The sequence below is a fragment of the Zonotrichia leucophrys genome, chromosome 6 (genome assembly GCF_028769735.1).
Source record: "Zonotrichia leucophrys gambelii isolate GWCS_2022_RI chromosome 6, RI_Zleu_2.0, whole genome shotgun sequence".
Classification (NCBI taxonomy): Eukaryota; Metazoa; Chordata; class Aves; order Passeriformes; family Passerellidae; genus Zonotrichia; species Zonotrichia leucophrys.
In genome coordinates this window covers 15598937-15622907 of record NC_088176.1, presented here as the reverse complement: position 1 = coordinate 15622907, position 23971 = coordinate 15598937, and the positions used below count along the sequence as shown (strand labels likewise).

At 39.7% G+C, this 23971-nt stretch overlaps 1 protein-coding gene across 6 annotated transcripts; it reads right to left on the bottom strand.

Annotated features, from left to right (window-relative positions):
* Nucleotides 1–686: 686 nt before the first annotated feature.
* KIF11 (kinesin family member 11) lies at nucleotides 687–23971 on the bottom strand. Of its 6 annotated transcripts, XM_064717122.1 has the most exons (26): nucleotides 23839–23971; nucleotides 23146–23278; nucleotides 22537–22679; nucleotides 20149–20223; nucleotides 18980–19070; nucleotides 14047–14179; nucleotides 13849–13946; nucleotides 13689–13767; nucleotides 12827–13012; nucleotides 12623–12747; nucleotides 11161–11251; nucleotides 10660–10902; nucleotides 10441–10536; nucleotides 9732–9820; nucleotides 9153–9240; nucleotides 8196–8384; nucleotides 7083–7290; nucleotides 6663–6835; nucleotides 6266–6388; nucleotides 5508–5666; nucleotides 4969–5108; nucleotides 4061–4340; nucleotides 2720–2942; nucleotides 2349–2503; nucleotides 1918–2031; nucleotides 687–1244 (listed from the first exon to the last, which is right to left on the bottom strand). In XM_064717122.1, the coding sequence occupies exons 6-26, from the start codon at nucleotides 14047–14049 to the stop codon at nucleotides 1122–1124; spliced, it is 2985 nt and encodes a 994-aa protein (XP_064573192.1). In that variant the 5' UTR covers nucleotides 14050–14179; nucleotides 18980–19070; nucleotides 20149–20223; nucleotides 22537–22679; nucleotides 23146–23278; nucleotides 23839–23971; the 3' UTR covers nucleotides 687–1121. The 6 variants fall into 6 exon arrangements, with proteins under 6 accessions (XP_064573192.1, XP_064573191.1, XP_064573194.1 ...); XM_064717121.1 differs by having other exon boundaries at nucleotides 22537–23278; XM_064717124.1 differs by lacking the exon at nucleotides 23146–23278 and having other exon boundaries at nucleotides 23839–23935.

Sequence of the window (23971 nt, the reverse complement as noted above, 5' to 3'; positions counted from 1 at the left end):
AACTTTGAGGGCTACTTTGAAAAAAGAGAAAATGTGAAGCAGCACCTGAAATTCAAACAGCTGCTAAGGAAAGCAGGCTGTCCCCACGCAGCAGGAACCAAACAGTCAAAGGCAGAGAGTTGCAAAGAGGATCAAGACAGGGAACATAAAATATGGCATGATTTCATGGATGTAAGCCTGCTGTCACTGGCTATTCCAGTTTGTTTGTTGATACTAACCCTGTCAACTCCACAGGGAAAAGGTAGTAGGGGGCAAGGCTTGTGCAAACCTCTCCCACTTGGCTTAGGCTACTCAATACAGCTATGGCATCGATCTTTGGGGTTGATTTTTTTAGTTAATAAAGGATTTCTTGAACCATTGTGGAATGATAACAGGCATACAGTGCAAGAAAATGGAACCTAGAGACTGGAGAATTAACCCATTAAGTTTTAGGTGCCAGAATTTGCATCTGCAAGTTAAGAAGAACAGTGGGGTTCAAACAAACAAAAAGCCCAAGACCCGGCAGTAAGACTTCACAGAATGAAGAGGCACTGAAATAAAACTATTGTCTTTTGTGAAACAAGGGAGAGAACCATCCTCTTCTGACAGCACAAGACTGATGACATAGCTGATAATCTTTTAGCTAAATTAGACCTGACACCATAAGAAAATTAGGTAAGTTTTAATCTGAGCAAAGTGCTTGTACATTTGTTTTCCATTTATTAATTCATTTGAAGTATCACAGTAAACAAAACAGAGAAATCGGAATAAAAAGCAGGTATAAAAGCAGCACTTATTTACAGCTGATTAATACATAAGATGCTAACTCATAATGCTGGCAAAGTATATTTCCACATCCTTTTCTGGTACTTTATATCTACTGAGAAACAGATAATTTCTTACTTGACCACATATATATATATTTAACATAACAGCACCGTAATCTGCAGGGGTTTTTTCCCTCAAAACTTTGCAAGCTGCCACATATAAAAATGGAACCAAGGTACGAGACTGAGCAGGTAAATCTTTTGTTTCAACTTTGCATCACTACATAGAGACACTGAGAATACCAAAACAAGTTGTGGCTCAGTAAGACAGTAAAACAGAAATATCTAAAAACAGGGATCTGCAGAGGATATATCTTAGTTCAGCAATCTGAAAGGATGCTTAGATTTCTGAAGAAGCTCTTCTGTCATATCCTCCATTTTGTTCTCCAATGGAGCTGCAGATTTATTCTCTTTACCCTTTTTGAGACTTCTTTTGTGCTGGGATTTAAAGAAAATACCCAATGTTAAGAGAATACAAAGAAATCAGACTTCTGCTCATGTGCAATGCAGTACATAGTGTTCTGAGAAAAAAACTTGATGTAACTCCTGAAAAAGGTTCCTAAGAGATTGCATTTACTCAAGAGATTGACTGTAGACATACAGAAGCTCAGCAGCTATTTTTAAAGGGTGCCCAAGAAGAAAATATGCTCTTCCCAGCAAGAAAACCCCTAGACTAATATACCAAGAAGTTTACACTGATGTGCTGGTAGAGCAAAAGGGTCAGAAGCCTGTAAGTAAAAACCTCAACCCCATGAAGACTTAAGAATGTCAATATTTCTGTCAGGCCTCTAAGAAAATACTGCATATACTTTCAACTCTCCCATTAACACATGTCTAGCAAATTATGACAATTTTCTTTATGGAGGTTTATTTGCTGAGGAGCTTTCAGCTGTCTGCCTAGCTTGTCAGATATCTGCATTATTTTATCCACTATTAACTGCTGTCACAATCTATTGTTACTTTAGCACAAGGTTAACAAAGCATTATCTACGGGATTTGAACAAGTTGTGAGACTACCCTGAAATGTAAGAAGTGACTTGAAACTACAGCACTGTTTCAAGTACTATTTCTTCTCAAATACAAAGCTGTTTTGCTTATCTGAGGAAGTTACCTGGAAAAAAGGAATGCCACCATTTGTGTGGCAATATACATTCGTATCCATTGAGTATTTGTCACAAGCAAGGCTTTCACTGGGTTCTTGCAACACTCCCTCTTCCAACAGGTCCTAAAACAGAAGTTTCCCAGAAAGATGTATTTAATGTCTGAATTTCCTTAATGAATGTATTGAGAATGATCATATCTATAAAATACATGGAATTTCTATTTTTGAAAAACAAGAAAAATCTAAATTATTAATATCATTGCTTATTTTTCAAGATATGATTTTTGTCAAGAGCTCAGCACATTTGAGTCCAAGTACACTGTAAAACACAAAGGCTACAACAGCCCTGGTGTTCCAGTCAACTCTCCAAAAGGGCCTGGAAAAACCTCAAAGATGTGAAATATTCATTCAAGAGCCTCATTTGCCATTTATATACATACCTGACCTGCACTATCCTCCATCTCCTTTCCCACACTGCTTAGCATAGCATCAAGATTTGGTTGCTTTTGCCTCAGTTGCTCCAGCAGCAGCTGCCGGGGCTCTGTTCTCACAAGGGTGACAGGATAGGAGTAGTCTTTTCTCTGTGGAGTTGTCCCTTTAATGAAGATGATACACTTTTCAGTGTTTAATTTCAGATCCTCAGTTTTACATCAACTCATCACAGAAATCGTGCCTTGTTCACACACCATTCTTCGCACACATCTTAAAGGTGTAAGGCTGCCAGGTTATGTCCCCATTAACCTTCACTTATGAATTCTGGAACTCAAGTTGTTTTCTTTAAGACCATTCTGCCCCTGACCTGATTAAATACCTGTTGGAACATCCACTTTGAGATCCTCTTGCAGGAAACCATTAACCTGAGTTAGTCCATGCTGCACTTGTTCCCTCAGTGCCAGTTTCTGCTCCACAAGTATCTCCTGATCCACCTTTATCTGATCCAGAAGGCCATTTAGCACCTTCTCCTCAGCAGCCTTTTGGCTGCCAATGTGGTCAGCAATTTCAGCTATTGCTTGATCACAATTTTCTTCATTTTTCTGAAAATGAAACAAAAAAACAACCCAACTAAAAACAAGTTAACAGGAAAGGTAAGACTATGGCCTCTTTTCTAAGATGTGGTGCAGGATTAGTGACATGACCTGAAACGAAACAACTGAGACCTCAAATTGAGAAGTTTCAGTGCCAGTTTTACACTCTCATTTTGACAGCTATCTTCAGAAGAGTCAGTTTCTTAGAAAGTATGATCACTTTAGAAAGCTAGTCACAAGAATAAAGATGATGCCATCTGGCTCAGACCAGACTCCTCATGCTTCTATGCACAAACCCTGCACAGAATTAGGATATTCACCTGAACGTGAACATCCTGTAAGTACTAGAACATTCATGCATTTGTAGGGGAAAAGGCAATTGTGTTTTCAGCCATTCCCATTGAAATGAAACTCTTGAAGTGTTCAGCAGGTGCAACAGATACAGAGAGGTCTTGAGGCCAACAAATGCTTTTAGTTTAGAGTTTGACTTAGTGCTTGGAGATCCCTTCCAACTCAGAGTATTCTGTGTGAAGGAACTTTCTAGTGAGTTTTTCCTTCCAAAAGTCTGCAAAATATTGGATTTGCCTATTTTATTGCCTATTACAACAATAAAACCAGGGTGGATGTGAAATTTGTGATGGAAACTAAGAAAATCCCCCAAAAACATGAGAGAGAAACTCTTAGATAAGAGGCCAGAATTTGTATATACTTAAAAGGAATACTTTCTCCCATATTGACTCAATCTGACCAATAAAGTCATTTGCAAACTCCAGAAAATAGCCTGCATTTGATCACTGTGCATCTCCCAAGGACAGTACTGTAGATAAAGCTTTAGAATTAAACACCACCAAGATGATGCAAAACACTCAGATTACATGTACAAGTCAGTTGCATGGCATCAGCCATGACACCATTTTTTGAGGTTATGGGCACTTGAAGTTCAAAGTCTTCCTCTTAATTTAGGCTTTTGATTTCCTCTAATTACATCTGCTCAAGCTTAGTAACATGAGTCTGCTATCAAAAAAATCATAGTTTTGTTTTGACTAGAACATTTTTCTCCCCTCTATAAATTCTGCAGTAAAGTTTGTCTCAGGATGTTGCATTAGACTACAAATGACTCTAAGTACCTTTTGTAAATACTGAAATTGCTGTTTCTCATCCTTGAATGACAACAGGTGCTGATTAGTAAAGTTGACCATCTGAGCAGTTGTAAATTCACCCCATGTATTGGTATGCTGAGCCACATTTTTGAGATTGGTGAGAAGATGTTGACAGTGGTCATTGGATTCTTCCAGCATTGCCTTGTTTTCAGCATTTATGCTCCTGAGCTCTTGAGAGAAATTATCCAGAGATGCAGCAAATTTGTTGTGATTGGAATTTGTACTGCTGACTAAGTCTGTAGTTTTCCTGCAACAACATATTTGTAAGAGTTTAGATATTTTGAAAGGTAGATTTTAACACAGTATACTTTTAGAAATATGAAACCAGAGCCAGTGAAATAGCACAGTTCTATCAAACCAGTTAATTATAATATTGCTGTTCTGCTTATTAAACCTGCAACACTTGCAGCAGGTTTGCCAAAGAAACAAAACCCCCACCAACCAAAAACCCCAAAAGAGAGCAGAAAGACCCTAACCACAAACCAAAAACAACTTCAGCAAGACCTTAGTTATTCAGTCTGCAATTGAATGAAACGTATTGCAACAGACACATTATTATGCTTCATGCTAAACCTTTATATGTTCTGAAGTCCAGACACTGAGGGACACTCCTCAGCATATTGCTCCCAAAATGATACTTTCTTATCTCAACATGCTCAGGAGACAAGTTCAAGGGCAAGCCTTCTAGAACTACTGTTTACTCTGGGGAAAAGCCAACTCTGATCTACATTCTGTGGCAGAACCCAGCTCTAACACACAGGCCATGCCCAGCAGGCTTTATAAGCACATAAAGATGGAGAGCATCCAATTCTGAAGTTCTCTCTATATATATTTTATCTTGTGTAAGTGTACAGCAAAAAGAATGTGCCCCTTACAGGTGAACATTTTCTTGCATAGCAGTGATGGTGGTCTTCAGGCTTCCATTTCTTGTGAGTACATCAGTTAGGCTCTTCTGAGTCTCCTGAGCAAACAGGTCAAGCTGGCTTTGCAGTGAAGACATCAATTCAGCTGCACTCTATCAAGAAATTACCAAGAAATTAATTGCTGTTAATTCTGCACTTGTTCACAGTCTTAAAGCATACTTGAAGCCCTGAATTAAAAATGCAGAAAAGGCAGAGTTTTGCAATTCTAAAGCAGAAGGTACAATTTTTGTGTAGTGAAGATTCAGACACTTTCTTTTTGGAGACATATGTAAATGTACATATACTGATATACAGCAAGGGGAAGGGGGTTTTTGCTGCATTCCTAAACTACTTAAAGCAGCCTAACAAAAGCTGAATAGAATTAGGATCAAGTTACTGTCCTCCTAACATTTTTGTGAAATAAGTACAATGGGGTTTACTACCACATAAGAGTTTAAATCAAAGCAAGCAATCACACTTGTTGTTAGGATGTTTTCTTACTCCAAGGATACCTTTCTATGTGCCAACCTCATCATTTCCACTTCTTCTTTTAAGCTGTCACAATTATGCTGGAGCTGAGCAAAGCCACCGGCTGTTTGTTCCTGTATTTTTTTCAGAGTGAGAGAAAGATCTGCAAAGAAGGTATCCATTTCCTTTTTATGGTCCTCCATCTTAAAAAAAAAAAAAAGTTTTACTTATAGTTATATTTTTATATCTTGATTTAGGAAACTGATATTTTTCCCTAGCATAACGAGATAGACTAGAACTCTAACTTGAAGCAAAGGGCTTCAATAAGTGCAGTATTGTTTACCTTTATGGCTGTTAACAAGATAAAGCATCACATTCCCCAGGAAATAAACGGACTATAGAAAAAGTCTGGTATGAGGGCAGAAGATTTTTGGAGTGGTAGGACTTGCCTAAGTTGACTTTTTTTTTTCAGATTTCTTAATATACTCTCCCCCTTGTATTTCAATGTATCATCGAATATTTGTTACATAAAGATTTAAGCATCTGTGTTTTGCCATTCTACTGTGGCACTCATGCAGGCAGTTGTGCCAATATAGAGAACAAGCAAATTTACCACACCCAAGAGAGGAAAAAAGTCTGAAAGAAAGTTAAAAGACAAAACTCATAGGACAAGATAAAGGGGAAAAGGCCAGACAAGAAGTGGAAACACTCTGACATACTGCAGAAGAACAAAGAACATCATATCTGTAAATTAAATAAAAAGAGAAGAGCATAAGGCAAGGAGCCAGGTTATGTGCATTACCTGGTCAGCCACAGCAGAATATTTCTTCATGTTACTCTGGAACTGACAATTTAACCCCAAGACAAATTCTACCATTGGTGTCAAGCTATTTACTGCTCTTCCTAATCCAGTCTGATGCTCTTCCTAGGAAGAGGAAAAAAAAATTAAACCAGAACATGGCTGTTCCTTCATCTACATTTGCAAGAAGTTACTGTGTACATATCCACTGCTCTATTATGGCAGTATATGCTATTTAGTACATTACAGCTTGTGGGGGTGACATGGGAGAGACAATCATGGTCAGGTGGTGAAGCAGATACAGGCAAAGAGCATCAGAAAAAATGCTATACATGTACAGAACCCCTTTTGATCAAAATCGGTTTCCAATATTTAAGTAGGAGCATGCAAATGTACTAACAATTAATCTCAGCAGCTCTGCTTTACAATCAAGTGATAGATTCTCATGCTGTGTTATTTTTTCAGACATGTGAGAAACTTCAGTAGACACCAATTCTTTAAGAGAGGCAAAAGATGCTGATACAACTGATGCAAACATATCTGCTGTAGAAGAACTGGTAGACAGGAGGTCACCTGCAAAAGAAATCCAGAGTTACAAACTTTTAAAAAATTCCCCTATAAGATAGAACTCTTTTTATTACTCATTACTTTATTGCCCCTTACAGGAAGGCTGTGGATCATCCCAGACACATCATTACTGGTGGAACTGTAATCATTATGTCACTTAAATAAAGGCACCTCTTTCCTAAAACAGATACATTTCAGGAAGTGGTCTTTGAGATTACTACAGGATGACTACTAATACAGGTATTACACTTACCTATACAATTTGTGTAATATGTCAACATCTGTTGCTGCTTCAAACTGTTTTCAGTAATTGAATCTTGTATTTTGCTGAATGAAGCATTCATTTGTCCTGCAAAGGTATTTTGGACAGCAGCATTGTGCTGATCAACAGCCCTCTTACGCTCCAGTTTCGCATGGAGCCCAGACACATCTCTTGTCGTTTCTTCAACTGTAGTCAGTAACTGGAATTTTTAAAGTTATTTCAGTAAGTCTTGAAACAAGAAGTCAAGCATATATTATATAAGGAAAGGCAACAAAAGTTCTGAGTTAAAGAAGTTCTCTCTATGGAAACAGGTATTTCCCTTCACACCATCAAATTACAACTGTTCTGGACCCTGGTGTTATGTCATTTATGCTTTTAGAACATGGGAAAAAGTTACCTACTAGAGACCATTTCTTCTGCTTTAAAATCAAAGCATTAAAAAATTACTTCCTCAGTATTTAGGGAATAAAGGTATCATTTATCTCAGAATAGTAACTGAAAAATACCTGAGCACTTCAACTTTTTTTTCTGAACAATCTGACAGTAAATATATTCTTCAATATAATACTAAAACAAGAGGTTTTAGTACTAGTCCTGTGATAAATAATTTTGAATTCACACAAATAGTGAAGTCCTTGTTTGTAGCGAGCATAAATAATTTCTGCACCTGTTTGTCTCAAACACTCCACAACCCACATGTAAAAACCAGGCATTCCCTCCTAATCTTACAGGAATCCAAATAGAAAGAAATTGTCATGGTGCCTGAAGGTACAAGTTCTATCACTTTGCAGTTTAAATAGGACACACGCTCCCTACCTCAAGTGTGTTTTGATAATTACTTATTCTGCAAAAAACTTCATGATAATAGATACTGCAAAGCACTGGAACTCCCATGACAAACTGAGGAAAAGTTAGTTCCAGACCAACCAGAGTATTTAGCAGTCAGCTGCCAATACTACCACAGAGAAAGTCCTGCCATCTAATCCTAGTTTTCCATCTTAAATTCAGGTCATGTCTCACTCACATCATGCTTTAGCAACAATAGCCCATCCAACTCCCAAAAATAGGAAGCTGTTTTACATTAGGCACAAAAACTGTGACAACCTGGCTAGCTGTGTCATGAAGCTCTTGTTCAGTACTTTCCAAAACTGAAACCACATATTCTTCTTCAGCCAGCTGAACTTTGGTTTCTTGCAGATCTTTCTGTGTTTCTTCCAGTTCTTTCTCCTTGATCTGCAAATCTGTTTTACACTGTTCAAGTTCATTTTTACTGACTCTGAATAGTTCAGTGACCTAAATAGGAAGACAATAATCAAAAAGGAAACACCACTTTTTACAAATGTGACAGTCTCATTTCACATCTCTCAAATTACATTACAATCACAGAAGGCAAATTGCCATCTAGCAATGTAACTTCAGCTGTAGGACTCCAGACTTAAACCTAAAGTACAGGTTTGTACAGTCTCTGTAATCACTGAAAATATCAAGCCAACACCATTCTCACTGGAATAATCGCTTGCTTCTCTTCTCAAAACATAAGAGCAAACTACCATTACAGCACACAGAAACAAACATAACCAGATAGACTGAGAAGAGCCAGTAAAGCTGATACATAGAGGAGTTACATCTACCAGCAAATTAATATCTACATTTCTGTTAAAGGAGCTCTAATTTTTGTGCAATTTGTTAAAAGGAAGCTCAGGACCACCCTCCCCTCATTCTTTGTTCCTAAGCAGATAGATACCTGTCAACTGAGATGATATCATTTTACAAGCAGATTTTTTTGCTGAAAATTCAGCAAAGAAAATTATAGTAGTAGACATGAAAACAGCTTTAAAAATAAGTACTGCAACCTGCAATTTCATATTCATTATTTCAAATTCCTAACTTCAAGGACTAGGAAGCTTCCATTCTTGAATAATTGGGGAACTTTAAGACCAACAACAACAAAACCAATCTCTGACTGTTCTTTCTTCAAACTTTTTTCCTCCTTTTGACAGGAGGAATGAATTTCTTCCATTTTTTGGCAGATTTCAGCCACAGTTGAAAAACAACACTTACCCTTTTCACTTCTTCCTCCATGACACTGATTTTGTCAATATACTCTGCAATTTGTTCTTCCTGGACTGTCAGCTTTCCATTAAGGGCTCTCAAGCAAGGATTAAAATAAATGAACAAATTAGTTAAGTAAGAGGCAGTTTCAAGATTTACACGAAATTTTCAGTAATTTTGGAAAATTCTATACGAATAGCAAGTAATTTTCACTTAAGGCAGAGAAGATTTAAGACAATTTTCTATTGTAAACTTTCTAGCCCTATTTAAAGTGAAGTTAAGTATATCAAGTTTACTTTCCTGTACTAGTGTCCACTGAAAAAATAAAAAGGCTGCATGTGTAAATCTGCATGCTGGCTAATGCTTATAGCAAGTCCCACACATACTTAAAACCCTCAGTGCAAGCCCATTAGATTTTATCTGTATAATCATTAATTCTGAAAGAACAAGTTGACCAAACAGTTAAGTTTTCCTAACTATCTACAACTTGCTGGATGAAAAATATATCTGAAAGTATTTCTGTATAAGTATAGGTACCAGTATCTGAGATTTGATGCTAATTATTTCACAGAAATTTTGCAGACATACTCATAGTTTTCAGCAGAGATATAGACTCCATTTTTCTCTCGAGCAGCAGCAAGGTCTCGCTTCAGACGCTCGATCTCTTCAGTATATTCCTGCACAAAGAAACAACCACATGAACATAAACATTTCTATTCTGGTTTTGATATTCAGCTTAACAGATACCTCACAAAGGTAGTGCTCTATAGAAGTTTTGCATAAGCACAAGAGCAAAGCACTTCACCTCTCTTCTAAATTCAGAACAGCACTATTTAAATTCATATCATTGGCTATATGTAGAGCACTGAGACTTTCCATTTGAAGGTCATACTTGGTTGCATTTAGCAGCTTACAATGGGAATCCCAACTTCCTTAGGGAAAGAGCTACTTTACATTGGCTCTTCACCTGTACTTACTGACAAGTTCCCTCTAATTCAATCACTTTTTAGGGAAAGTGCAAAACTACAAACATGTAATCCCCACACTCATAGCTAGTAGCAATAGCCCTCTGTTCAACTTCAGTCTCATTAACAGTGCCAGTATCTGCAGAGACCATGGCAATGGAAGTGCAGCTTTAGTTTAAAAGCATCAGTTCAGTAATTAAAATCACTTCAGAGAAGCACAGCTACTAGTTACAGTTTCTTCTGTACTCATAACTCCTGTAAAGCAAAGATTACATTAACAAGAAGTCATACCTAACCTGTAACTTAATTTTTTAAGATATATGTCTAGTTACCTTAATAAGAGCTTTTTTGGTTAGCTTCTGATTAACTTCAGGCTTGTTCATGATGTTCTTTGCTCTATGGGCATATTCCAGTGTACTCAATGTTTCCTGTGAAAAACAGATGTAACACTAGGTCAAACTGATGAATTAACTCATATTTTTGTATCATTAGCAAAATTATTCCTAAAATATTACTTATTTTAGGAATAGGTTTTCAGACTTTAAATTTACCTCAAGATTTACAGATGCAGGTGAAATTGTGGCAATTATTGATGTTTTTGTCCGTCCTCCAAGAGAGTCTTGAAGGATTCTTGTGAGTTTAGATTCCCTGTATGGAATATGAGGGGCTCTTTCCACTAGAGCAGTAATAACTCTTCCAAGTGTCAGCAGAGATTGGTTGATATTTCCAGCTTCACGAGCTCTTTTGTCAACAGCCCCAGATCGACCAATGTTCTCACTTCCTGCAAGATCAACCTGAAAGGCAGGTTATGCTTCTGTCTCAATCACTCTGAAGAATGCTTGCCCCAAAGCCTTGTAGAATAAATAAAAGAGCTAACTAGTTTTTCAGGAGACACTGGGGTGAAATATGGGACTGATATTTTTCAGAGTGATAAACACACTTCACATCATTCTATGAGAGCAATAAATTTTCCCTTTATCAGGAAAAAACCTCTGATAAACTCCAGTACATGGCTAAAAATTCTATCAATGACACTTAGTTCAAACACTTACCAAGTTTAGCTTTCCAATTTTAACAAGTTCTTCTCCATCTATCGTTGTTTCTTTCATATGGATGGTGATTGAAAACACAGAGTGGGAACGGCTGCAAAAGAAACCAGTCTCAGATGTTCCATTAAAGCCAAATATTAGTTGTTATATGACTGCTGCAAGTTTTGTGCTCTTTACAGAGAACACATTTAGCCCATGAACTACAAAGTACATTTTTAATACACAAAGTTACTCTGCTAAGTAACATTTTGTGTGTGTATATATGAATTTGTATTTAAAACCAGTGATGAGGCAACTGGTTGACATTTGATTTATTCAATCCTATAGATTTTCTCTTATTTCAAGGAAAACCAAGAGAAATGCCTTGGTTTTGCTTACATTTGAGTATTCTCAACTCACAAGCATCACATGAAAACTGACTTGCAATTTTTTTTTTCAGTCCTTATGCTAAGAACAGTTTCACAGAATGTGAGATTAAGGAACGTAACTTTCCTTATGCAGGCTAAGAAAATTCAGCAACTAGTTGAATTCAATATTAAAAATTTAGAAGTTCAGTTAATTTTTCAATCAAAAATAGTAATACAGTTTAAGGTCACAGAATCGTGGAATGGTTGCATCCAGCTCCAACCCTGCTACCATGGGCAAGGACACCTTCCACTAGACCAGGCTGCACAAAGCCCCATCCAACATGGCCTTGGACACTTCTAGGGATGGAGCAGCCACAATTTCTCTGGTCAATATGCTCCAGTGTTTCACTACTCTCATAGTAATAATGATTTCAGGTTGAGTTTATTGCTTTAGTAAGCTTTTACTGCAGGAAGCTGACATACATAGGAAGCCACAGATGTCGAATTACACCAGTTTGACCATACATAAAACACCTCTGGCACATCAATTTCCAAAATTCCCTGGAATCTCAGACAAAATGAGTTCTGTGCTCCAATCAGTGGTAGAAAATACCTATTTCCTTCCACCAGTAGACAGACATGCTCAGTATATCTTGAAATTAAAAAACAATACAGAGAGGGTACATTCCTTACTGTTCCAGCACTGGATCACTACTTTTCACAGTGATATAGATTTCACATCTGCAGCTCAAGAACGTGAAAGCAGTAATAAAAAGAATGCTATTTCTGACCCAGGTGCCCCTACTACATTCTATGACATGCAACCATACGAAGCAGCCCTTATTGCCATAGAATATTATCCCCAGCTTCCACAACCTAATTTGCAAATTTTACAGAAGCTGGCTGGGGTTAAACCATGACACCCCTTCATACTTCTATTGCAATCATCCCACAGCAGGTGGTAAGGAAGATATTGTAACTCTGGCATTCTAACCAACATTTGATAGTCTGCACTGTGATAGACATGATGTCATGTTTGCACTAGCTGCTTACATCTCCAGTAAGATTCTGTTTAACAAAGAACAAAACAAGGTTTCTGAAATGGGGAAGATTTTTACCTGGAATATGCGTTCATGTAAGTAGCTGCGGTTGTTCTTTTGGCTGCACCCCTTTCCAGGATTTGGTAAACTTGATTTTTGTTGTGTACAGTTACTTCCTCCAAGCCTTTAATAATTACACCCCTCTGTCAGAAATTAATACATGCTTATTATACATCTCTCAACAATTTGGAAAGCCTCAAGACAACATTTTGTAGCACTCACCTTATTTCGAGGATCATCAAACATCTGCAGTCTTTCTCCAACATCAGGAGTAGGATTCAGAAGATCAAAAAGCTCCTCATTATAGATTTCCAAGAGAGAGACTTTCACTGAAAATTCGGTTCCATTCTCTGTGAGTTTTTCAAATATTTGATGCAATGTACGGGGTATGATACCTGCTAGTGGATCCTACAAATTAAAAAGAAGTATTTAATTTATAAACGTACTGAAAGAGATTTGGGGCTAGGGCATAGAGTTTCAACTAAAGTCTGACTGAATATAAATAAGAATAAAGATGACCTTCCATATAAAAGTCATCAAGAGTTGAGTGTAATACATTTAAGATATTAAGTTGTTGGAAGTTCAGCTGACTAGAGACTGGACAAGTACAAGGCCGTGGCTAATTCCAAGTCCTGCACCTGCAAGACAGCATGTCCTTGGGCCTAGCTGGGTATGATAACAAGTAGACAGAAATGTGGGAAATAGGGAATGTAGGCCCAAAGGAATGAGGAAGAGTTGATGGTATAGGTTAACCAATAGATCACTTGGCTTACAGAATATTCATAAGCTCATTATTTGCAGTATAAGTGTCTGATGCTCTCTTCAATAAACGGAACTTGCTGTTGACTCATATTGAGTCCGGAGTTTTCCCTGCACCTGACAAATGGCTCGTCCCAGACAAACAGACCATTCTGCAACATTAAGTTGTCTTTTTCATATAAATGAAGGAGATTATTTGATAATCTACAAACATTTAAGGAAAGTCAGCTTCAGAATTTGAAAGGCATCAACTTTTGGTTTTCTTTAGTCCAGTTTCCAACTGTGAACTACAGTACAGACAAAAATCTCAGAAGTGATAATATACCTCTTCCCAAGTATATTCTTCATTGGGTGACCGCTCCCCTTCCATTGTGAAGGTCTTACCAGTACCAGTTTGGCCATAACTGTGAGAATAAAAATTAAAATGTAAACAAGAAACTAAAATACAAATAAAGTTTCCTAACGCTAATTATTGGCTTACTTACGCAAACACTGTGCAGTTGTAGCCCATAATGACTTCATCCAAAATGGGACACACGACACTCCGGTACACATCAATCTGCTTTGCCTGAGCTCCAAAAACCTATTGGCACCAGACAACACGTCCCATTCAGCCATACAAGAATGTGTAACATCACACCCAGTATTAGCTTGTTTCTGGAAGCCCCCAAGCAGTTACTAACCATATCAAATGTGTAAGTCTTTCTTGATGACTTATCTGTCACTCCTCCAGTGCGGACACTGACTTCCTTTCTGGCTTGATCACAGTCCACAACAGCGTAGGAGCTCACTTTCAGTTCTGAGGCATTAAAAGGCCTAAAAGGACAGCAGTCAGAAATATCAGATTGAAATCACCGAAATCAATCACAAGAACACAAACAGATGAAGCAGTAATGTCACTTTAAGGATCTAGAATAGTAAAACTGGGCAAAAACCCCGAAGTTTTTAACTTTATCTGTTTAATAATTAAGAAAAAATGCTGCAATTTGGCAGTTTACAGGCTCTTTTTTCCACTGTGAGACAATTCAGGCATCCACAGCTTTTTGTTTGTTATATACATATTTTTAACAGGCCTATAACCACTTTCAAGATCATATAGATGCTCCCATAGCTAACAGGCATCAGGACATGTTCAGTTGCAGGGGGCAGAAGACTAAACATATTAAACAACTGTCTAAGAGCCTTAAAAATTCCAAAAAACACTTATTACATGCAAGTCAATGCAATAGTGAATCAAATGCTGATAACAAAACACTCTAAATCACCAAGAGACCCTACTAATTGCAGGACAGTAAGCAGCAATACCAGAACCTTCAGGTACTGATGCACCTGAAAAAAACAACGGGGGGGTGTGGGGGTGTGGAATCCACATTAATTTAAAGTGGATTAGTGAAAGGTAATAGTAAAATATTCAACACAGCAACAATAAAATTTTTGAACTTTATGGTGAGCATCTTGTTTCACCACTAAGTTAATTCAAACTTGGTGCACACCACTTTTCTTAAAGAGACATTTGCCACTATTTCTCCTGAAATGTATGGAAATACCCTAAAAAGCATTAAATCCTATTTTATTCTTCATTTAGTAGTGCTACTGTACTGAATGTCTATGCTACCTATATGTGACCTGAGCAGTCAGCTTGAAAATATAACTTCTACAAGCTTGCACTCTTTAAAATATCTTAACACTAGAGACACTTCAGATACTCTTTCAATTGTAATGTTAAAGAAAAAAAACAAAACACAAGAAAACCACAACACATGGCACCTCGAGTTTCCTGAACCTTGTGGCTAACATTTCTCCCTCAATACATCACTGAGGCTGAGGTGTCAGATTCTAAACAGAGCATGGGACACCTGGGTGCAAGATTGACTGATGACAACACAAGATCACTAAAATCTTGTGCAGAGGAGCAAGTCACAGCTTCAAGCTCGTGACTTTGAAAGTAACAGAGCAATGAACACATTCTGCTGTGTAACCATGAAACACTGACCCAGTCCATGGCAGGAGGCACAGGAGCCCAGAGCTGTGATATTAGGGGAACAATTTAGCTGGGCTGGAGCAGGCGTACAGACCATCACCATCACACAAGCACCTGCCTGGTGTGCCACGGACACATTTCATCTCAAGTTCATCCCCATAGCTATGAAGCAAATTATGCATATTAACAATACTAATGGATGCATTTTGAGTTTCCAAATTAATGTTTTACCAAAGCTCAATAAACATGCTGCTTGAAAAGATTTATTATATGCTAAGATTGATCAGGTTTTGGGAACAAATCAAGACACCAAAGGACACAGTTGCATCTACTTTCATATCTGTAAGATAAGGACAATCTGATTGGATGCAAAAGAAAAAAGAAAGGTGGAAGAAACATTTACTAGCTCAAAGAAACTGAAGCTATTAAAAAAAAAACTCTGCGAAGGCATGAGCAGGCAAGGAACTTTTAAGAGGTCAGAAACTAACTCTTGACATAGCAATTAATCTGTGGGCTACAACAACAGCAGAACACTCCACCGTTGATAGTCCTAATTCTACTTTCATAGGGAGCATCATATGTAGCTAAAATAGATATTAATGCTTGATAAAGCTATTCCAGAACAATTAAGAGAGATAAAAACAAAACAGCTGCTCTTGACAGTATTTCAAATCCAATTGCTCCAATAAACTTATTCTCTTGCAATTGCCTTGAGTCACAACACTTTCACCAATCCCACATTTGTTTCAGAAGCTTTATAGTTGCATTGCAAACATAAGGCTAAATTGATTTTAATTTCTATATTAATTGTGCACGTGTAAAAGCAAAATTTGTAAGCTTGAGAATTTGACTGCAAAAGGCATTTAAAACATAATACATAAACTAATATTTTGAGGTCTGGCTCAAAAAAAAAAACCCAACTTCTACAGGTGATTTAAACACAATACATAATACATTACCAATATTACAGTTTTAACATGCAGTGCTTTAAGATTATTTAAGACCTAGCACTAGTATGCAATCCTTTAAAACCACCTCAGAATTACAAAGAAAACCTAATATTATAGTACATGAAATTTATCATTTCATACAAAAAAAGCAAATTCATCTCGTCAACCGAGACATTTGGTCATTTTTAATTCAGCAGGTGACCACCATTCCATTGTTTGTCCCCGGTAAAGTCTGCATCAATGAAGTTATGTGACAGGTATACCACAGAGGGAGTAGCAGCATTTTTAGCTGTCAAAGCTTAGCGACTTCCCACAGGAGCTCACAGAAAAGCAAAATTCAGCCTGGGTTTTGTGTGTCTCGAATATCACACTAATTCTGCGTAGCTCTTCTTGAGATTCCAGCACAGCTTCATACTGGGTGTATGCTGAATGAAGATCGGAAACTGCATCTTTTTGCCTTTTTAAGCTATAAAAAATCTCTCATAACAGCCTTAGTTCTGCGGAAGCGCCGCTTCCCCGGGAGGCACAGGGAGGCCTCAGCCGCAGAGCGGAGCCCGGGACAGGCGGCTCCCAGCGCGGCGCCGAGGCCGCTCAGGAGTGCGGGGGGTACGGGGCGGGGGGCGGCTCCCTCGCCCGCGATCCTTCCGGGCGGACACACCGGTCCCCCGGAGCACGTACCCGCAGCCAGACACAGCGGCCCGGCAGAGCCACAGCTACACAGTGCCTGTCGCACGGCGGCGGCCTCGGCCCGCCGGCCCCGCGGGCTGTCCGGGGTACTGAGCACAGAACGTCTGGGCCCGAGTCCCGGAGGCACCAACGTGGGACCTCCCCGGGGCTTGCCCGCGGACCGGCCCCCAACGCTCGCCCAGAAAAGGGCCGCCACGCTTACCTGCACCGCACCACCACCTGGATGTTCTTGCCCTTCTCCTCCTTCTTAGCGCCGCCGCCCTGGGAGCCGAAGGAAGCCATGGCGGGACGGGCACGGCACCGAAACGCCGCCGCGGACCCGGAGCTCGGTTGAACCGCGCGCGCCCCCGCCACCGCTGCTTTGAACCACGCACGGCCCGGCCCGGCCAATCAGCGGCGGCCCCGGGGCACCACGGGACGGGATTTCAAATCCTGGGGGTGGCGCGCGCCGCAGCGGCAGCGCTGCCCCGCCCCGCCGGCGGCGCTGTGAGGGCGGGGAGTTAGACCGGGCCGGGCTCCCCGAGCCCCCGGTCCCGCTGAACTTGACACGTACCTGCTGTCCACCCATACCTACCGTACGGCCCGTCTGCGCCGCCAGTACCGCGAGGGGCCAACAGGACAGTGTCTGGCCTTCTCTGCGGCTGCCGCTGACACCCACGGGTCTGGGGACAGCCAAACTCCCCGCCTGCCATCAATTTTCCACGGTCACGTAATCCATGGAACCCTTTCTCACAGGTCAAACCCTACGGCCATCCGTTCTTCTGTCCCTTCTATCTCTCCAGCTGGCCCACGATTTCGTTAAACATCACAACAAATAAACACAACTCGCCAATACCTTGTGGAATTGTAGTGTTACTTGGCCCGTTTAAAACAATGCCCAGGTTTCTATTTACCCAGTGGGGCACAGCGCTCACCGCTCCCAGCAGGGCCCCGGCTGCCCCCTCGGCCCGAGGTGCCCCAGTGCAGCTTGCCAGGCAGACCCTGCTCCCAGCCGTGCACCTCTGGCCATCCCTGCAGAGCTCTGCTCTGGTCCCTCTGTGCCTTGTGCACGCCTCAGCTCAGGCAGGTCTGCAGAACAACTCATCTGTGTCGGTCTGAATGCCACACGTAACTTCCACGTGTTTACAAGTTGGTATTGCCTTATCGAGTAGTGGGGAAATTGTATGTAAGAATGAAAATAAGTAGTTACAGGTTCAGTTCAAAGCACCATGGGGACACCACATCCATCCTTTTATTTTGAAACTACATCATGTGAACCACTTTGCCATTTATGTCACCCTGCCTTCCCTGTGAGAGCTTCCTCTGAGGCACTATTAAATGCTGTGCTAGGTGGAGATCTATGACAGGATAAGAGGTCTTCTGGGTAGAAGTGAAGAAGCAGATGTTAGAGGAGATTCAACTTGTCTGATGTGCTTTTTTTGTTAAAACTGTACTGGCTCCTACCGCCCATCATCTACCTGTTACAGCCTGCAGTACTACAGTGCTTTGCTCTTGTTCTGGGCCCTTCACAATTTCTGAAATTTAGATTGCCCATCAATATAATTTTGCAGGCGTCCACACCCTTTTTTTCCCCTAAAGTTAGCTGCTTTGAATCTTATTATACTTCTTTCCTCCAAGTTAATAACAAATTAATCCTAACGCATAAGGCTTGCAGTCATTTTCCTGACAACGGTATCAAGCTACATCCCACTATGCTCCTCTACCATTTATCTGAAGAGTCAGAACAATGCCAGAGCCAATCAATCTTACATTAGGTGCAAAGAACAAACAGTGAACACTAAAAATCACAACACCACATTTTGTTTCAGCTAATTAAAGATTTAACCAAACAAGAAAATAAATATAATCCACAGCAAGCATATTTAGACTACTTTCATTATTTGCTTTTTTGTGTACCATTTATGCTAACAGCAAAAATCACTTGTACTGACAGTTGTGCAGTAGCTACTGCTGGACTGAAAAATCAAATGCAGGTATGCAAATAATCTAAATATTTACCTTTTGCTCTATACTGCTTCATATGGATCACACAAAAGAAGGCAGCACTGGAACACAAGAATTCCTCCAAATAATGCATTTTTGTTCATTTCTAAAGGAACAAAAGTCATTATTTTTCCTGAAAATATAACATCTCTTACAGACACAGAAGGGATCGTTCAAACTTGCATTAAAGCAATGAGAATTTATTTGATTACTGAAAGTTAAATTTGGCCGATAGGACCTTTGATATAGCTGTGGTAAGTGGAAAACATGTATTTCTGGTAATCAAGTTAGCTTAAAAAAGCATACAGATTAATGGCTGCAAGTCTGTTTTACAAGGTCAGCTTATAGCATAGGTTGTACATTTCCTTAGACTAGGTAGAGCCTAATGATACTAATACACTATAAACACAAACTGACTAACAGGGAGCTAGCACTTCCAGAGCAATAAAAATAAATATGAGAAAAAGGAAACAAGAATATCTAGGCCACAGTCTTAACAGTCATTGGGAGAATGACCTTTAAGAAGACAGGTAGTTCATCTGTGACAAATGTTTTATTTTGTTTAAATAGAGACAAAGACATTACAGAAATCTGAATTATATAATAGTACACACAACAGCAAATGTAGCAATTTCAGAAAAGGGTGTTAATCCCCACATATGGATCAAGAAGGACAATTTTAAAGCAAGGCTTGCAAGCAAAAAGCCATTAAATTGCAGTGATATTCATAGACAAAACAAACACTGTTTTCCTAGGGCCTGTATCAGATCACCTGGGGAATGGTAGGTATGGAGGCCTGAAAAGTAGTAAAATTGTTTACATGGAACATGATTACCTACAAATTTAAAAGGTTATATAAGGTATAATAATGGAGAGATATAATTAATACAAATTATAAGGTTCAGTGAGACTTCTTCAAGGCTTAGTAACACCTGATTTGATTGCCAACATGCTACACAATGTATCACCTGTACTGAGCATGTGGAGAGTTTAATATTTAATATTATCAGTGACATAGTAAAGAAAATTGCTGATTAATTGCATATTCACATTAAAGGGGAAATCCCCTGCACCTCAGATAAACATAAACCAAATTGTAGCCTTTGAACAGCCTGACCAGTTGGCCAGTAATATTCTAAACTCTGTGTTGTCCACATACAGTAAGTTAAATAACAAAGACTTACTCTCAGAGAATACTGCTATATTCTCAGCTGAGGACAGGATTCCCCTTCAGTCAAGGTAAAAGGATAACTATGTCACTGTTAAAAGAACAGAGAAAATGCAATCAAATAAATAGCTTATTGTTAAAAATTAGGGACTCAATGCACGTAACAGGATTAAAACCAGAATTGGTTTCATCTAACCAGGAAAATACACAGAATAAAAGAGTTCTTTTTTTTTAGGCTTGTGTGCCAGATCACTGTCCAACACAGACAGTAGCACTTTTATAACTTTTTACAGTCACAGTAATAAAAAATTAACAGTAACATAGGGGGATGTATGCATTTGTGTGATAAGCCTAGAGTTAAGCTAGTAATTTTCCATACAGTTACCTATTTTCAGTTAAGATGTGCAGCTAGATTACATCCTTTACACAACAAGAAAAGAAATAATGAATGGGAAAATTGGAAACACACAGACTGAATTAACAGGAAACGTCTCTTTCGCCTCATATCTTTTAACTTAATTCTTTAATTAATTTAATTTTATTCATTCAGTATTTTTATTTTGGGAACAGCCAATGGACAATCCTTTTTTCATATATGTCTTGTCATGAAATTGCTGCTATTTATTTTGGAGTGGAAATAACAATCATGAGTTATGCTTTTTTTCAGCCCAAGGCCAGTTTGCTACAAAGCTCTATTATATGCAATTACAATTCAAATTTAATCCACAATTTTATCTATGTGGAAAAGCCATGCTTCCATTAGAAGCCTAACAAGACTGTACTTAAGAGTTTCACACTTACTGTGTCTCAGCTTTCAGGCCATACATAAAATACTGTTTCATTCTAAATTATTTTTAACCTACCTACTTTGAAGATCACTTTCCCTCACTGTACATTTATGTCACATATCCTGAAGAGGGATCTCTACACTGCTACTTCATAAGGTTTTTTCATGGGAGTATTTGAATAATTTCCACACTTTAAATTATGCTTAGGCTCATTTGGTTTTTAGGCAACACCTATTTTTCTACTAGGGCAGATAAAGAAGGCAGGACCAAAAGCACCAATTGTCTATGAGCAATTAAAGTTTCATGGGGAAGAAATCTTAGTTGCAGGACCAGCCTAAGAAAGGAATTTCACTGGAAGTCCTCTTTACTTTTGCTGAGGGTGTCCTATTAAAAATATTTTTAAAACACAGAAAAGATATCCAAAATCGTGTATGAGTTTAATTTTGGGTAGTATAAATGGACACAAAGAGGAGTCAGAGTATAAGAACACAATCTGACTCGAATAAACATGTGTGTCCTGGTTTTGGCTGGAATATAGTTAATTTCTTCTCAGTAGCTGGCACAGTACTGTGTTGTGGATTGTCAACATAGGAACAATGTTGATAACACACTCATGTCTTGATTGTTGCCAAGTCGCATTTATCCTGCATCAGGGACTTTCTTGGGTCTCATTCTCTGCCAGTGAGGAGGTGCAGGGGAAAAAAAAGCTGGGAGGGAGCACAGCCAGGACAGGTGACTTGAACTGTCCAGAGGGATATTCCACACCATAAAACGTCATTCCCAGAATAAAAACTGGGGATTTATATTACCAGTTACCCAGAAGGGCTTGACTGGGCCTAGGGGCAGGGTCTGGCACTGGTTAGCATGTGGTGAGCAATTGTATTGTGCATCACTTATCTTTTTCTTTTTACCATCATTACTATCGTTATTTACTATTATTTTTATAATTTATTTTGTTTCAGTTACTAAATTGTTCTTATTTCAAGTCAAGTTGTACTTTTGATTCTCCTCCCCATTACACCGGGACGGGTGGGGGGGAGGAAACGGCTGCCTGATCCTTCGTTGCCGGCTGGGGTTAAAGCAGGACACACCAGTGACTTTGAACAGCCGCTAAATAAGCTTACAATGGATAAAATAGGTGTAAAGTACAGTAGGCGTGACCTCTGTTGCATACCTCTGCATGTTAGATGCATGAGGAGGTGTGATCTTTCATCACACCACAGAAACACAAGTGCTCCTTTTATATTCATATATTAGCAGACCACCAGAGTCCTCCTGGCACAGTCTACCTTGCTTCCCCAGGATTGCCCCTGTATATAGGCAAGATTTATAGTAAAAGGCAGGATTTATTAGAGCAGCTAAATATAGATCAGGCCAGCATTAGCTAAATATATACTACATTAGGCTAACAAACTTGCTGTTGGGACCCGAAAAGAGTAAATTGCCTGAACCCATATAATTCTATAGCATTCACCCCTACATGACAACTGTATTAAAGCCAAAGGCAGAAGTATTTCTACTGTACATTCAATTTAACAGAAAGACTCCAATTCACAACCCCTTAATCCCCCAGCTGCTCCTGAAAGGGAGGAGACAGATTGTGAAGGGGCACTCACCCTGCAGTCCTTCTGTCAGGCACCACGGGATGAGCCTCTCTGACGCACTGCCAGCAACAGGGTGGAATTCAGATTTAACAGCTCACCATTTATCCTGTCCTCTTTCTGTCCAGCTTGGTCTTCACTTTTACATGCACTAGGGACTGGAAAAAACCCAGACTGCCTCGAACCAGAATCCCATGAGGACATTTTCACAGGAGTTAACATACTGTGTTAAAATTAGGCACCCACACAGTTCTAAATCCAAACAGTTGATTGAGGTGAAAACTACCAAATGCCTTGCTCCAACCAGGATGAGTTAACTTGAGAGACAGTTCCATGTCTAAACTGAGGCCAGAAGTGTGGGTGTACTTGATGTAGGCACAAATGTTTTAAGCTGGGTAGCTCAGGTAGGGGTAAGAGCATCTCTATAGCAGCACAGACCTCCCTGGAAACCAGCAGATGAACGTCTACCCAAATTCCCTGACAGATTTTGTTGATTACGGGTTGATTCTGCTGACCATATGAAACAGTGGGCTGTTACTTCTTAACAGCAATTTTAACCAAAGCTGACTAGTTTAAAGTTACTTTTGATACCTCTTCAATTCCATCTTTGGGTACAGAAATTACCTTAGGTAACTCGTCTGGCCATGTCTTCCTACATTTTTGTGATAGGAGGATTCTGTGAATTTCCAGCTGTGAGATACCACCTTTTATAGAAGGCAAGCAGTGGGGAAGCTAAAATCTTTTCCCCCTCATAACTCTGAAAAATAAGACACAGAAAAATAAACCCATAGAACTTCAACTTGGGTTGTTTTGGCTTTTTTTTTTTTTTTTGGGGGGGGGGAAGGAGACTGGTTGGTTGTTTGGTTTTGTGGGTTTTTTGGGATTTTTTTTGGTGTTTGTTTGTTTTGGATTTTTGTTTTGCTTTTTAAAAAAATTTATTTGGAGGTTTGTTTTTCCTAGAAAAGAATTAAAGCAACCAGCCACATCCACAACTTTCCCATACGGAAATCTACTAAGGAAAGAAAAGCCACCCTAGAACCCCAAATCTGCGGGTTTATAACAGAAACTCATCCTTATCCACCATTTACACCTCGTACACCCATCCTGCGAGGCAAGTCCTGTGTCCGGCGCGGCGGGGCCGCGGAGCTGCACGGCAGGTGAGCGGCGGCCAGCGGGCTCCAAGGGGAGCGCCCGAAGGAGGGAGAGCTGCCGGAGGGCGACCTCTCCCTGGGGGACGGAGGATTTTGACACCCGAAATCTCTGCCTCTCAGGACGGCACTGCACCCACTGTGCTCAAATTACGAGGCGTCTAATTACCTTTTGTTTGGCAGAGGCCGCCAGGGACGCGGAGCGCGGCCACCAGGAAGCGGGCGGGCCGCGACACGGTCTCTCCGCGGGTGCAGCCCGGGGCCGCCCTTCGCGCCGCAACCCCGTCCGCCTCCGCCGGGCG

Coding starts and splice junctions, on each gene's coding strand:
- KIF11 (XM_064717120.1), bottom strand. CDS start 17,263: ATGGCTTCCTTCGGCTCCCAGGGCGGCGGCGCTAAGAAGGAGGAGAAG. Junction 13,947..14,046: donor AGACTTACACATTTGATATG/GTTAGTAACTGC, acceptor TGGTGCCAATAG/GTTTTTGGAGCTCAGGCAAA. Junction 2,032..2,348: donor TGGAGGATAGTGCAGGTCAG/GTATGTATATAA, acceptor CTTCTGTTTTAG/GACCTGTTGGAAGAGGGAGT.